General features: G+C 35.6%; 1 protein-coding gene across 4 annotated transcripts in view; it reads right to left on the bottom strand.

Moving 5' to 3' along the window:
• Window positions 1-398: 398 nt before the first annotated feature.
• The window catches only part of LOC131145191 (uncharacterized), a 29,507-nt gene continuing 14,573 nt past the window's right edge, over window positions 399-15,332 (bottom strand). The window contains exons 2-8 of one of the 4 annotated variants that reach the window (XR_009134013.1): window positions 12,369-12,434; window positions 12,194-12,243; window positions 11,999-12,063; window positions 1,479-1,570; window positions 1,288-1,359; window positions 872-1,168; window positions 399-710 (exon numbers count right to left, since the gene is read on the bottom strand). Coding sequence is in view for 2 of the 4 variants with exons in the window: in XM_058094324.1 (XP_057950307.1) it covers window positions 1,130-1,168; window positions 1,288-1,359; window positions 1,479-1,570; window positions 11,999-12,063; window positions 12,194-12,243; window positions 12,369-12,455 (405 nt within the window). In the remaining 2 variants the exon portion in view is untranslated. Of the gene's footprint in view, window positions 711-786; window positions 1,169-1,287; window positions 1,360-1,478; window positions 1,571-11,998; window positions 12,064-12,193; window positions 12,244-12,368; window positions 12,456-15,332 lie in introns of those variants that run through there. The other 3 variants (XR_009134012.1, XM_058094325.1, XM_058094324.1) reach the window with 3 other exon arrangements.

The following is a 15,332-nucleotide window of genomic DNA, read 5'->3' as shown; positions in this document are numbered from 1 at the left end:
ACAGAACCCTTAAGCACGGATTTCAAATCTTAAATTTGTATTTGAATAAATTTGGACAAATTTTAATATAATTTTACATTACATCTAATCCAACAAATCCAAAATCAAAGTTCATCCAAATATCGGATAAGTCTCCTCCATATAAGAATTGAACTTATTATAAAATATGCTCACAAAACTGGGTTTAACACAAGACTCGAACATATTGGCTTCATATCTACACCTAAATTATTATGTTTGAATAATAGTTTATTTTCCATAAAATTTGGACAATAAATTTGCTATTTATCCATATTCAAGCTAATAATAACATCTATCTTCTTAAAATCTATAACTTATTAAACTCATTTGTTTATCTATTTCCTAACATGCAAAGTCAAACTTGACATGACACCACATTGGAACGTGACGAAGTCATAAAGCAATTCATTTAACTTGTATGCCCAACATTTTTTTTCGGGGCCCAACTAAACTAATAATTGAACCGATCCAAACTGTTTATTAAATCAAAGTGAAACAATCAAAACCGTTGGACTAATATGTATCTCAGCTCAACCAAACTAGAATGAAACATGTTAAAATTCATAAACATTTTGAAGTTCAAAATGGGAACTTTAAGAATAAACTAAAAAGAACGGTCACAACAGAGAAAATTTTAGAGGCAATGCTAACATCCTTCCCTTCTTCGGCCAGACTTTGTTGAAAAGATTCTACAAGATTAAAGTGGATTATTAAGTTAATAGTAATATTAACCCATGATTGCCAAAGCCAAAACTGGAATCAGTGTAAAATAAAGTTTCTCAACAAGAAACCCAATTCTATTACTCCTGCACAGTATGCATATATAAACACACTTTTTTCTGAAATTCACCTTCAAGTTAAGAATCTGCAGTTGAAGGCCCAACAATCAAACTGTCCTTCAAGTTGGCAGTATCACACATAGCTCAGGACTATGACCCACTCAATACTTAACCAGAGGCTCTTTGACAGAGGAATTACAATAACTATAACGAAGGGAATACAATCAGAAATCGAGAGGTTGCAATGAAGGCTCTATCCATCAAAAGCACAAGCACACACATTATGTGAAATATCACTATAAACTGGAAGAAAATGTTCCAAACTAGAGTTAGTCATCATCTTCAAGAACGCTCCGTCGCCTCTGAATCTGGTTAGCAGAACAGGTGACAAAAAATGTGAAAAAGATCAGGGTCTAAGGGTAACACGCAAGCAAATGGAAGACTGAGAATAAATTTCAGGGCAAGAATAAATCATCATAAAATGTACCGTGACTTTAGTTTGTTTTGTCGTCTGAGTGTTAATTTGTTCAAGCAAGGATATGAGCCTCTCTTCAGAAACCTACATATTAAATGTCAACAAAGCATGTTAAAAGTTCTTCTAACTATTCTCTCTATGGGTCCTCCACAAAGTCAATAGGCAACCGAAAGGCAAAGAACATGCACCAAGGTACACCACACCTTCTCAACTATCTGACCCACTTGAGCAGCTCTCAACAGAACATCTTCAACTCCTCTTGCCTTCTCAGGCTTCACTAGAGCAATTCGAGCAACTACACAGGAACAATACACAAAGATGCAGGCCCAAAATAAACCATGAGACAGCCAAGAAAAAACATGACACAAACAGTGAAAAAGAAAATGGAATATAAATAACCTTCGATCTTTGCTTATGAAGAAGAAAAGTACAAATAATCTGTGATCTGTCCTACAGCTAGCAAACACAAGTAATAATAACTTTCAGATGATCATTTCATTAAATTCTTGTTTAAACTCACATAGTGTAATTTTAACAATAGTAGAACTAATGGTGGCAGCTGAATAATTTATACGCTATTTGCTGGTTTACCCAAGTGCAGTTCAAAAATATTTTCTTACCTTGACCCATACCTCATCAGCCTTTCTGGCATATCAAGATAAGATTAGCTAAGAAAAAATATTTGTTCTTCAATGCAGAAAAGGCATTCCAGAAACGTATGTGAGGTCCGAGGACGTGACAGACCATGATGGGTCTATAGTAGGCAGCCTTACCTTACATTTTTCGCTGTTTCTACGCCTCAAACCCGTGACCTCCAAGTCACACAGTGACAATACTATTGCGCCAAGGCTCCCCTTCTTGATCTTCAATGTCTGTTCTATATTCTACATCATAACATGCCATAAAGCTAAAAAACACTATTATTGCATTCTTTCCATTTCAACAATCAATCTTTCCCCACCCAAATCAGCATGCTAATCAATCTTACAAAATTAAATTGACATCTTAAAAGAGAGACAAGATCTCTTTTCTCCTTTTACTTTCTGGAAAGAAAAGATAGGAATCCCAATTCAAAAGGTAAAGCAAACACTTAAAGCCTACTTTTATTTTTCTTTCTGTTTTATATACATTGACAAGCAAAGTAAGGATACCTCAACAGCAGGTTCTTGGTATTCGCCAAGGAGCCAAATCTCAAAGAAGCATAATATTTAAACACTAAACACTTGCGCTGCATTTGGGAACAAGGATTCCAAGCCTTGGATTTGGACAAAATCCAATATAATTTTGTATTATATTTGGTTCCAATCCACAAAAGTCCAAATCCAAGGTCTCTTCATCCACCGGGTGAACATAAAGCTTCTCAAAATTCCTTTCCTTACCAGAAGAGTGATCCTTCCTCCTGAACAGCCAATCTCTATATGTTATCCAAAGCACCTTCCAGAACCTTAGTGCAAACCCCTCCCTCAACTAATGCTGAGGGCAACTTCTTGATCAACCCCTCATCCTGGCTGCAACCCCCTTAAACTGAAACAGGATCAGTTGAGTTCCCAATACTAACCGAGTTGCCACTAACCCTGGATGAAGGCTGCCCTGCTGACTCACCCTACCAATCCCCTCGCATTGTGCAATGGAAGGCTTGGAATCCTTTCCTCGCAAAAAAGCACTAAAAACCTGTTCTGCAGACCAGGAAGGGCAGAGTTGACTGTACCGGGCTTATACAGTTCATCTCTAAATTCTGTAGTGGGCTCATTACCTTCTTCGTGACAAATAGACTTCTGGGCCTGGTCAGAAAGCCCATTAACATTTAAACTGTTATGAGCTTCAAAAGGCTGCTGGTTTTCAATCAACTACTTGGGCCAAATCACCACTTAAAGCATTTGGACTTACGGTCTGTTTATTCAGTCCGCCCAAGTCCTCAAAACATGGATTACCCAAAATCTGTCCAAGTCCAGATTGATGGTGAGGCACCCCAGCCCATTCCAACCCACCTTCACCACATCCCCATCCCACAACGAAACCCTAGCCACCTCTGCTCCCCATATGGAGATGGCCTGCCGACAATGGAAGATCTAACTGCTGCTGGACCAGAGTCTTCTGCTCTGCCTGCATCTGCTGCTTCACCTGTTACTTCATCTGCTGCATCGCATGTTGCTGCTGCGTCTGCATCATGCAAGCACATTTGTTACAGATCCCATTCTTCTCCGGGCTCCAAGAATGACTGCCCTCTGTGAATCTCTGCCAACACCAATATTTTCATTTGGTCAAAGCTTAACTGTTGCACAGAATTCTTGCACGAATTTTCCCCATCCATTCCCTTTTGATCCTCCAGGAACGAACACTGAAAACTGTCTTCACTTCCATCCCAACCCAATCTCCAGGAACTTCCCAGTTTTTGTTGGTTGAATCGCCAACCAATACTTCACACTACCAAATCTAGTGCTTTGAAAACCCCTTCCCAGCCTGCAAAAATCCAAAGCCAAACCATCAGGAAACCATTTTGCCGCTTCCACAGAAAGCCTCACCCATCAATTTCATTTTGGATTACGCTCGAGAACAAACAAAAAATCTCCTTACCCACTTTATCCAGTCTTAGACAGAAGGTTTTCCCTTCAATCCAAATGGATTGATAGCAATCCCCTCCTTTCATAATCTATGGCAGCCATGATGACAAGGATCAGTAGCAAGAGAGAAGAGAGCATCGCAAGTATATTTCACCTCAATCAGTAAGAAATGGAATGAGATAAATTTCAAAATGCCCAATAACTTGAGCTACCCAAGAAAACTACATAGAAAGCTACCCATGGCAAAAACTTGAGCTCATCACCATGTACACTGCCTCTTTTCCTGGTGCAGTGCAGCTTAGAAAACCTAAGATGTACTAGTTGAAAACCAAAAAGCTCAAGGAAGTGATTAGGGTGAATATAGGTGAGATATGAAAAAGCTAGAGGAGAAATTCAGTGTTTAGCACCAAGGGGACAGGTTCCTGAATGTGGGTGTGAAGTTTGTTTTAGGATTACAAGCCCGCAGGCAAGGCAATATACGCTATTCTTAGGTATGTTGCAAAGATGACATTTTGTGCTGGTGATTTTCATCTCCCATTTCTGTTTTTATTTAGTGTTTCCGGGAAGAGTTTGATAAAGAGTTCTAGGTGGTTCTGAGGTTGGTTCTGATGCTTGTTTCACAGATTTATTGTCTTTTTTGTAAAATCACCGTCTTCCCGTGAATAATGCACCATTTTAATTCAAGGCTCTCTTGATTCTCAGCTCTTAGTTGAAGTGTTTAATTCCATGGTTTTTTATCTAGTGGAGACTAGCTCACCTTAAGTTAGTTTTCAGTAGACCCTATGCATGCAAAAAGGGTTGGAACCTGTGGTCATGATTTTCCAGCCAGCCTTGGATTGGGCCGATGATTGGCTGTGATTAATGGCTAATTTTGATTTGTTTTGGTTGGTGTGGCATGAAAGTAGGTTCGTCTAGTAACGATGCCACAGCCAGCAGTATAACCAATTCTAGAGGTACTATGGTAGATACACTGTCTCATAAAGCTTCATTAAACCAAATGGAGAAACTATATTGTGTGTCGCTGAGGTCTCTATCACAACAAGGGGGAAATTGTAGTACATTCATGATGATTATCTTAGACATCGTAGAAATATGTTCAATAGATACAAATGCTAAAATTGTTACAATGTTAAGGAATAGCATGAACCACGGCTGGGTGCCGTGTAATATTAATGACCTGCCAAATAGGTTGGGGATCAGGAACATCTAAAGGAGTTATATTCACGTGCAAGCAATACTACTAGGATTTATCAAGCTTCAGCATCCTACTATAATGTGCATCAAGAATATAAGAGCACAGAATAATACTATTCCGAAATAGGCAAGGTTGTGATGAGTTAAATATTTTCCAGCCTATCTCGTCTAATTTGGGCATCTTCCTGAAGCCATATCTCTTCCTTATCATCACTAGGACCTGACCAAATAATATGTTAAACTTACCTAGGCTGATCAAACTGATTTTGACTGATTTAGACCACTGCATATAATTTTTTAGACAGCAAAAAGTCTAATAGACTACAAAAGGTACAAAAGATGGAGGATAAGCCCCCCCATTTAGAACATTAAAAAATATATTATGAAAAATACTTAAAATTAAGTACTTGTATAAAAAGAGGTGTTTGGTGATAAGAACTTATAAAAAAAAGTACATTTCAAAACCACTTTTGGGTGGGAAGGTACTTCTCAAGAAGTAATCTAGGACTATTTCTGGGGGCCTTATAAGTACCGGAGGCAAGCTTGTAATACTGAGCAACTTTTGAGCATTATGGTCATTTTAACTCTTTCTCCCTCATGATCTGCTCTATGCCTCTTCTATGCATCCCCTGCTGCCACCTCCTTTTCTTCCTCCTCCCCCCTTTGCCACTGGTGCACCCTTCTCCTCAGCCGACATCTCTTCCTCCACTGGCACCCTCCCTAGCCTTTGCTTCCTCATCCATTGCGGCTTCCTCCTCCTCTGCCACCACCGTCTCCTCCTCTTCCTCAATCTACTGCCACAGCCTCCTCCTCTTCCCCAACCAAAATGATTTCTTAAACACATTATACAAATTCCAACTCAGCAAATCAATCACACTTACCAATCCTCTCCATCACGGCATCACCACTTCAGGGTTATAAACTTTCCATTCTTTTTACCTGTAGCCTTTGCTTTCGACATCTATAAATTAAAGCCCCTTGCGCCACAGCTTTTGTTAATATTGTAAAAATAAATATTTTAAAGCTTAATTAATAATGTTAATTAATGTGTTAATTAGACAAAGTTAAATGGTTAACAAATTTGCTAATTAAAAAACATTAAAATGTCAAGTAGCATTAATATTAATTAAATTATTAATTATAACATAATAGAATGTCAATTAAAAATATTACTAAAAAATTATGTTTATTAACTTAACTGAGTAACCAAATATAATTTGTTACGTATCATAATATATTAATTATATGTTCAAAGGTAATAATAGTATTATTATAAATATTTATACAGCTATCCAAAATATTCAACAACAACAACAACAACAATAAGCCTTTAGTCCACTAGGTGGGGTTGGCTACATCAAGAGTTCCTCTATTAGATTAAGGGCTATTAAATCCTTCCTCACTACCTCATTCCAAGTTATTATAATCCTACCTCAATACCTCTACCCCTTTTCATATCATAAACAATAACTAACTCACTAAGCTGCCCATCCCTTATCTTATCTTTGATCGGTGCTATGCCTAAATTATTGCGTATATGCTCAATTTTTACTTTATCTTTCAATGTTATACCACTCATCCACCTTAACATTCGCATTTCAACAACTTTTACTTTTTCTACATGTTTTCTCAGTTGCCCAACATTCTAAACCATAAAGCATAGCAAGCCTCATAGCCGTCTTATAAAACCTTCCTTTCAATCACACCCGTCGCACTCCTCCCTTTTACCCAACCAATTTCAATTCTATGTACTACGCTTTCTTCGATTTCCCCTTCCACTTGCATAATTGATCCAAGATATCTAAATCTATTAGTGCTATTAATCTCTTGATTATCAAGTTTAATCTTCTCCCCACTGCTACTCCTTACATTACTGAAATTACATTTCATACAATTTGTCTTATTCCTACTTCTCATAAACCTTTTAGGCTCTAACGTGGCTCTTCAAAGTTCTAGCTTAGATTCCACTCCACTCTTACTATCATCAATCAACACAATATCATTTACATACAACATACACCAAGGGATCTTATTTTGAATATTCCTAGTAAGTGCATCAATTACTAAGATAAAAAAGGTAAGGACTTAAAGTAGAATCTTGATGTACACCTATTGCGATTGGAAAATCTCTAGATTCCCCTCCTACAGTCCTAACGCTAGTCACTACTTTATCATACATATCCTTAATGACCTCAGTATATCTATTGCAAACCACCTTCTTTTCTAAGACCCACTAAAGAACTTCCTTAGGTACTTTATCATAAGTTTTTTCTGGGTAAATAAAAATCATTTTCAAGTCCCTTTTCTTTCCCCTAAACTTTTTCATTAAACTTCCTAAAAGAATAAATAGCTTCTGTTGTTGATCTCCCAGGCATAAAAACAAATTGATTTTCTGAAATTCTCGTTTTTAGTCTTATTCTACATTCAATAACCCTCTCATAATTTCATTGTATGACTCATAATCTTAGTTCCACAATAATTATTACAGTTTTGAATATTGCCTTCATTTTTGTTTAAAGGTACTAACGTACTTTTCCTCAATTCTTCTAGCATTTTCTTGGTTTTTATAATAATGTTGAATAGATTGGTTAACCAAATATTTCATTTATGCCTTAACATTTCCAAACTTCAATCGGTATTTTATCTGGTTCTATAGATTTCCCGTTTTTTCATTTTTTTTAATGTCATTTTCACTTCAAGAACTCTAATTTTGCTAACAAATCTCCTATTTTCAGTCTTCCCCTCATTTGTCCCTTCCAAGTTCAATCTTTCATTTAGGTTTTCATTAAACAACTTATCAAAGTATCTTCACCATCTCTCTTTTATGTCTTCTTCTCTAGTTTAGACATTATCATTCTCGTCATTTATAAATTTTACATCACTTAAATCTTTGCATTTTCTTCCTCTAGCTCTAGCAAGTGTATAAATGTCTTTTTCCCCCTTTTTTTGTACCTACTCTAGTATATAAAGTATTATAAACTCTATGTTTTTCTTCACTAATAATTTTTTTTATTTGCATTTTTTCTCGCTTCTTTATATTTTTCAAGATTTTCTATATTTCTACAATTTTGCCGTATTTTATACCAAAATCTTTTTGTCTTAACGACTTTTTGGACTTCTTGATCTCACCACCAACTTTCTTTACTATTGAGCTTCTTCCTTTGGACTCACCTAAAACCTTTTTTACTATCCTAGAATTAGCAATTTTATTACAAACGGTATTCGTATCTAACTTATCCCCTATAGTCCAATTACACTCTTTAATCATTTTATCTTTGAATTTTACTATTATTATCTCCCTTCAAACTCCACCATCTAATCCTTTTGTGTTGATTTATGTTACTCTTTTTCTTCCATTTTTTAATATGTATATCTAATAATAGGACCCTATGTTATGTAGTCAAACTTTCATCTAGATAACTTTACAATCCTTACAAGATAGACAATCCTCATTCCTAGTTAATAAGAAATCTATTTGCCTTTTATTTTGCTCTTGAAAGTCATTACGTTCTTCTCTTTTTTTAAAACAACTATTCAATATAACCAAATCATATGACATGGCAAAATCTAAGATTGTATCACCAGCCTCATTTTTATCTCCATATCCATGGCCTCCATGTATCCTCTCATAGTCTATATTATTCTTTTTGATATGAAAAATAATAATTAGAATGTTAATTAATATGTTGATAAAAATATATTAAAATTTAATTAAAATATTAACTAACATAAATAATAATAAATAATATATTAAATCAATATTGAAAATAAATAATAGTATTATTATAATAAATTCATACAGTATTTATAATAAAAGTGACTATTTAAACACTACTTATTTTATAAGTACCAATGTTTTAAAAGGCAAAGACATAAGGCAAGGTGTTCTAACCCTTAAAAGACGAGGTGTAAGCCTTAAGGGGTTGCAGCATAAGCCTTTGGAGAATTTTATATTTAAATAAAAATATCTAAATAAATTACATATATTTTAAAAAATACAGTAAAAATAAGAAAATCACAATTATAATGTTAAAAAAATATCAAATATAATTTGTAAACTCCTTGTTGGGCATTCAAAAATTTCTAACTTGAATTCATTGCATAAATCATGACAAGAGATAGCTATAACATTATAAAGTTCAAATTATTTTCAAGATCTAAGATACAACTCTTAATTATTTTGGAAAGAATGAGGTTCAAGAGTTCTAGAAATCAACTCAAATTATGACATTCCCTTTATATATACACAAAGTTCAAATTTTCTAGCCAAATCTGACTTGAGATTCACACACCCAAAATGTGTAAGCCGCAACTAAAAAGGCACAAAAGGCGTGCCTTTTGTACTAATGGGTAAGCCTTAACATGTAATGCGTTAGCCTCTTTAGGATTTGGCATTTTGGATTGAGCCTCAATGCGTTTTAGGCCTGCCTTGCCTTGAGGTGAGCCTCGAGGCAAACCTTGATTGAACCTTTTAAAACATTGATAAGTACTTATAATTAGCACTTATTTTTGGAAACAAACAAATAGTACTTATAACAATCAGTACTTTTCGTCAATACTTTTCCAGACAAGTACCTTCCCAGAAAAATACTTTTATATAAGTGGTTCTAAACAATCCCTAAGACATTTCCGCTTGTCAACAGTCAAATGCTTACAAAAACACAACCTTACAATCCCTTTGAAGATCGGACTGTGATGACAAACACCCCCCCCCCTCCCCATAAATAAATAAATAAAAATCCCAAAAGAGTGTCCTTAAAGAAGCAAAAAAATTAACTCTATTCCAAAGCAAAAAAACAAAAAGTCTTCTAATCCAAAAAAATTCTCACATTCCTCTCAAGCCATAGAGTGCAGAAGATTGCATAAACTGCACAAATCCATAATGCCCTCCCCATCCACTCTTCTCAAAACTCCAAAATCTCACCATCAAATAAACATTTTGAGGGGCCACCCGTGCTTCACAAAATAATGTCTCACTACCCAGCAGTGAAGAAAAAAGTGCACATTTGTCTCATTTGATTCACAGCACAACATAGATATATCTGGGCTGATGGCCTTACAAGGTCTCCTTATCTGTAACAAGCTCATATTAATCCTGTTGAGAGCCAGAGTCCATATGAATGCCCGAATCTTAAAAGGAACCTTTCCTTCCAGACAATTTTATTCAAAGGAAACAGACTAGGAGTTGAACGTTTTAGAAGATAAATAAATACTTAGACGAGAAAGACCCTGAAGAATCCCTAGCCAAACGCAGGCATCTCCCCTCATATTAGGAACAAGAGTCCAACACACCCAGCAAGGAAGTAAACTCATTAACCTCTCTTTCATCAATACTTCTCAAGAAATCTAAGTCCCGTGAAAGTGAGCACCACTCTGAAGACATAAAAGCTGAAATTGGTGTATTATCAACCATAGATAGTCTAAAAGGCGAAGCACCAACAGCTACAACAAAGACCACTGCATGTAATTATTACCCATTCAGGTTTTCCATTGTAATATGTGGCAACGTGAAGGGGATACACTTTTCAGATTCATGGATTCCTTCAAAACCATTTCATAGATGGCAACACAGAAACCTCTGGTCCTCTACATCACTAACCACCAATTACAATGAACTAAAAACACACTGATAAAGGCGAACTGCCCATGCCAACGTATGGATTCACCAAACACCATCTTGCATAAACATGAACAATGAGATCCATTCTCCACACAAAAACAAGGAAACCCAAGAGCTAGCTGCCCTGAAAACATGCTCTATGGGCAGATATAAACAAAAAATAACAAACTAGGATGAAAATCAAGACTGGAGGAGGCCTCCCACCCCCAACAAGTGGCAGAAGAGATAGGCTTCCAGCAATCATTCCAACGACAGCAGCAGAAACTGAATTGGGGTTTACGCTGTTTAGGCTTAGGGCATCGTGATGGCAAGAGGAAATCAAGCAGGTGGTTTAAAATAAGGGTTCAATGCTGCTGACTGCTTTAAAGTTCTAGAATCAATGCTGTAATAACATGTTAAATAATATAGAGAAACAGGAGAAATAAAAAGGAAGAATTTTGTTTTGTCATTGGAGAACTTGCTGAAGGAAGAATGTTTCTTGAGATTGGTGAACTTACAGACTGGTTATGTCTCCTCCCACTCTATTAATAGTATACCTCATAGCACAAAAAGGACAATAATGCACTTCCTTGCTTAATAACACAGTACCCCCAGTAACAGGAAGGAATCTGGGCTAGTGTGTTTACTTTAGATAACCAGCAGAAAATAGATGCAGGTGCACTAGAATTCTGCAGGAGGTGGTTTTGGGCATGATGGGAGCAACAGTGGGTTTCAGGCTTTCAGCTGAGACTGTTTCTAAAGAACTTTGGGCCTAGCAGGAATAAAGACTAACAAAGAAAGGGAAAAGGCAATTAATCATATTCCTCAATCCATTTCCTGGAATGTGTGGAGGAAAAGAAATAGGAGAATTTTCAAGGATACATAGTTAACTAGTGAGAAATTCATTGGTATAGTGCCAATACTGATGAACTTGTAGAAGAATTTATTGATTTTTTTCATGTGAATAATTCTTTGTAATTAGGTCGACACCCCCTTGATGCCCTTCTGAATACAATATTATTTGGTTATCAATGATAATAATAATTAGAACCCTCAAAAATGTCAAAGCATTCCTCAGCCTTTCATAGTAACACACAGTATACCATGCCCCAAGAATTTTCTAGACAGTCCTTTTCTTTTTCTTTTTTTTTTTCTTTTTTTTTTTGCTAAGATAGATAGTCCAACTTTAATTTATATGCTTCCACTGACAGAGGTACAATGGTAATAATAATAAATACCATTTTTGAATACAAATATGTTTATACAGACACACACAACTCAGGAAACTGAATGCTTCCTCTCACCAAATAATGATATTGTCTACTCTTTCTTATCAGTATTCAAATTGAAAATAAAAAATTACACTTACGTCTCTCTCGTGCTTCAGATGACAGAATCTGACTTAGCATCATTTGCCTTTGTTCGTCTGCCTCCCTAAATTAATTACTTGAATAGATCAAATAAAGAAAAACATGTACACACACGGGCATTCACACAGTGAAAATATAAAAATTCTGAGGTGCCAAAACTGTATGATTTAATGCTATTTGACAGATAAGAGGACCTCCTTTTAGCTTCTTCCTGGGCTTTCTGATCAGAGTTCTGTTGATTTCCCTGTTTGACCCCCAAAAAGAGACAGCTGAGTGAGAGAATAAGAAGGAAAATACAATATATCAAGACATTAGAAGTTCCTTTTTATGCAGCAGAATTTAATAATAGTTAAAGAAGAATCCACTCACCATTCCATGTTGGGTCATTAGCTCCTGCATTCTTCTTTGTCTGATAGCTTCCAACTCAGGATCAGCCTGTACAAGAAGATAAAACATGTTTCATAATTCTGAAAAGAAGTTCAGAATCCAAGATAGATATTCCAATACACACAATTCTTATATTACTGGAAACAAGGTTAAAAACTGTCTTCGCAACAAAGGGCATGATTGGATGCCTTGTGGACATTAGATGGCTCATCTGTTTTTGAATAGCAATTGAAGGCAAAAATTTTATCACCTAAAATGGGGCAGGGAGCATCAAAGAAAATGGAAACTACAAACATAACTTATTTTCAACAAATGTATCATATTTATTCAGACGAACAAGATCATGCATGAAAGTGTATGTAAAACAAATAGAAAATACAGCTCCCAAAGTTCCCACATGAAAAAGCTTGCTACAAATAAGTCAAATTCCACTTGACAATAATTAATTCAACTTTACCAATAAGCCTCCCAATACTTCCAGATAATAATCTAAAAATACACGAGACAAAATCTCCTATTCTGAAAATTTCTGGCCCTAAACAAATATTTCCATAGCCTGTTGAGAAGCAACCAATAACAAACATCACTAAAAAAAAGAACAAAATTGAAGCTCATGGCTTTGAAGGCACTCCACAATGAGAAAAATGAGAAAAAAAAAAGTGATCCAGACTACTACCTCTTCACGTATCATCCGCTTTTAAGTAGGGAGCTATCTATGATGATTTCTCTCTAATTATCAACAATCTTAAGTTTTTGTTTCTTTGATAAAGATTTGATTCTAATGGGGTTCATCCAGTACCCAAACAATCAAGTCTGACGGGAAGATCTTCAAATTCGAACATTTAGGTGATACAAAACTTCTACTTTGCATTGCCAAGTTTGCATGACAAAGATTGTCTTCCATTTTGTCAGGAGAAAATGCTTATCAGTGGATTGTGGATCAATTAAAATCTTTCTGGTCTAGAAAGGAGAACCATCCTCATCAAAATCTTTAGGGATTCAGGGTTCTTATTGCTAATAAGGCTTTTGCTGAATTACTTTTTTCTTGTCGAGAAATTTATGAGATCTGGTTAAAATCAAGCCGCAAGGATCCCAGATGTTGTTGATGGGATAGGGTGGTGGACATTTTTTAAAATGACAGAATCACTGGTGAATGGTAGCTGCAATCGGAGACACATCTAACTGAGCATGGTCTGCCTCGGGATTATGATTCAAAACAATTGGAGGAGGGAAATAGGAAGTTGATGAAGGCCATAAGTCAATTTTGGAAAGATTAACCATGAATCAGAGACATAAATTTGCAGATTTATTGAGGATGATGATGATTCCAATCAACAATGTTGGTTTTCTGATGCAAGTCACCCCAATTGGAAGATGCAGGATGGAAGAGGAAACTTTTAATGGAAATGGTAGACTGGAGGAGTGTACTCTTGGTCAAATGTGGGTAATAAATTGTTTTTTAAATCAAATAGGAATGGGCTTGCTAATCAATTTAGAAGTGGTGGAGCATGGAAAATGGTAAAGACAATAGGTTTGGTGGAACTAGTCAGGCCATATATTAACAATGTTTGGCCCATCTGGTTTATAAGTAACTAATCCAGCTAAATATTTGGTCCATACACTACCAGGATCTGTTACTAGAAATAGAGATTTGCACATCATAGCAAAGAAGATCAGGCAATTGAGGTGGTGGCTTGCAAAGAAGCAAATAAGACCAGGCAAACAGGCTTCAAAGTAAGATTTGATCAAGAATTTGCAATTTGTATTCTTGCTCCAGATTAACTGAAGCAATTGGCAGAGGCTACATCTCAATCCTCTCAAAGTAGAACATTAGATAATAAGATTTTTATACTATCAGCCAACCAATGATGAACTTCTACATTTCTAAAAGCTGTATAAAACAAAAATAAAATTTCTGAGGTGCATTCAGATTGCCCTACTAGTCTAAACTTCACATTTGACCTAAAGAATGAGACTGCATATAGAAAATTTAGAACATTACACATCATCATGATAGAGGACTGCTGCCACCACTCATGTTGCCTCCAGCACATATTCTAGGCATGGGCTTAGGAAACTAGGATTCTTGTGTTAAATCACAGCTGTATTTGTTTGTATTTATTTTTTTTATGTAGGGATTGATTAATAAATATTTATTTTTGTGAACAGTGGTATATTTATGACAATGGTACTCTCTGCAAAGTTTCCTCCTGTGCTGTGGAACCTTCAGTGAGCATTTTGAATCAAAACAGAATTGCCCTATCTTTCTTTCATCCTCTATCTACAGCATCTCTCCTTCCTCTTTCCTCCTCTCTTCCTCCCTTTATCTTTCTTTTTCTCTCTTCTCAATTCTCTCCCATCTCCCTACCATCTAGCATCCCATTGCGAAGTGGTCATCAATGGGCTGAAGGGAAAAAAAAAAAAAAAAAGAGGAATGTGATAAAAAAAAAAATCATTATAGGAATTATTATAATTTAAATTTTTTATGCCTCTTCGCCTGATTGTACATTCTTATTCTATCTAATGAATTTCTTTCACTATCAAAAAAACAATAATAATTTAACTATTAAAAAACTTAAAATATAATTTTAGTAATATTTTTTCAATCATACAATAATTCCACTTTTTCCAGTCTTCTACTCTCCAACAAAACAATTCATCACTCTCGAGCTTCATTTTCTGGCAGTATCTTCTCTAACAACAGCTACATTCTCTTGGAATGTCTCTTCAGCAACAGATACTATTTTTTTCGATAAGAAAAATACACAGATTACAAACAAGGTACAATGAGAGGAGAACAAGATGTCCTCCAAAGTGCAAAAGGAAAAAAGATAAAAAATTATTACAGTAAAGCTGTCCTCTAATCCCTTTAAAGATACAGCAATGACAAATGACAAAAAACACACACACACACACACACTGAAAGAATGAGCCCAGAAAGAGGTC

Source organism: Malania oleifera, chromosome 12, assembly GCF_029873635.1.
Source record: "Malania oleifera isolate guangnan ecotype guangnan chromosome 12, ASM2987363v1, whole genome shotgun sequence".
In the NCBI taxonomy this organism is placed as follows: domain Eukaryota; kingdom Viridiplantae; phylum Streptophyta; class Magnoliopsida; order Santalales; family Ximeniaceae; genus Malania; species Malania oleifera.
This window is presented reverse-complemented; position numbering and strand designations above follow the sequence as displayed.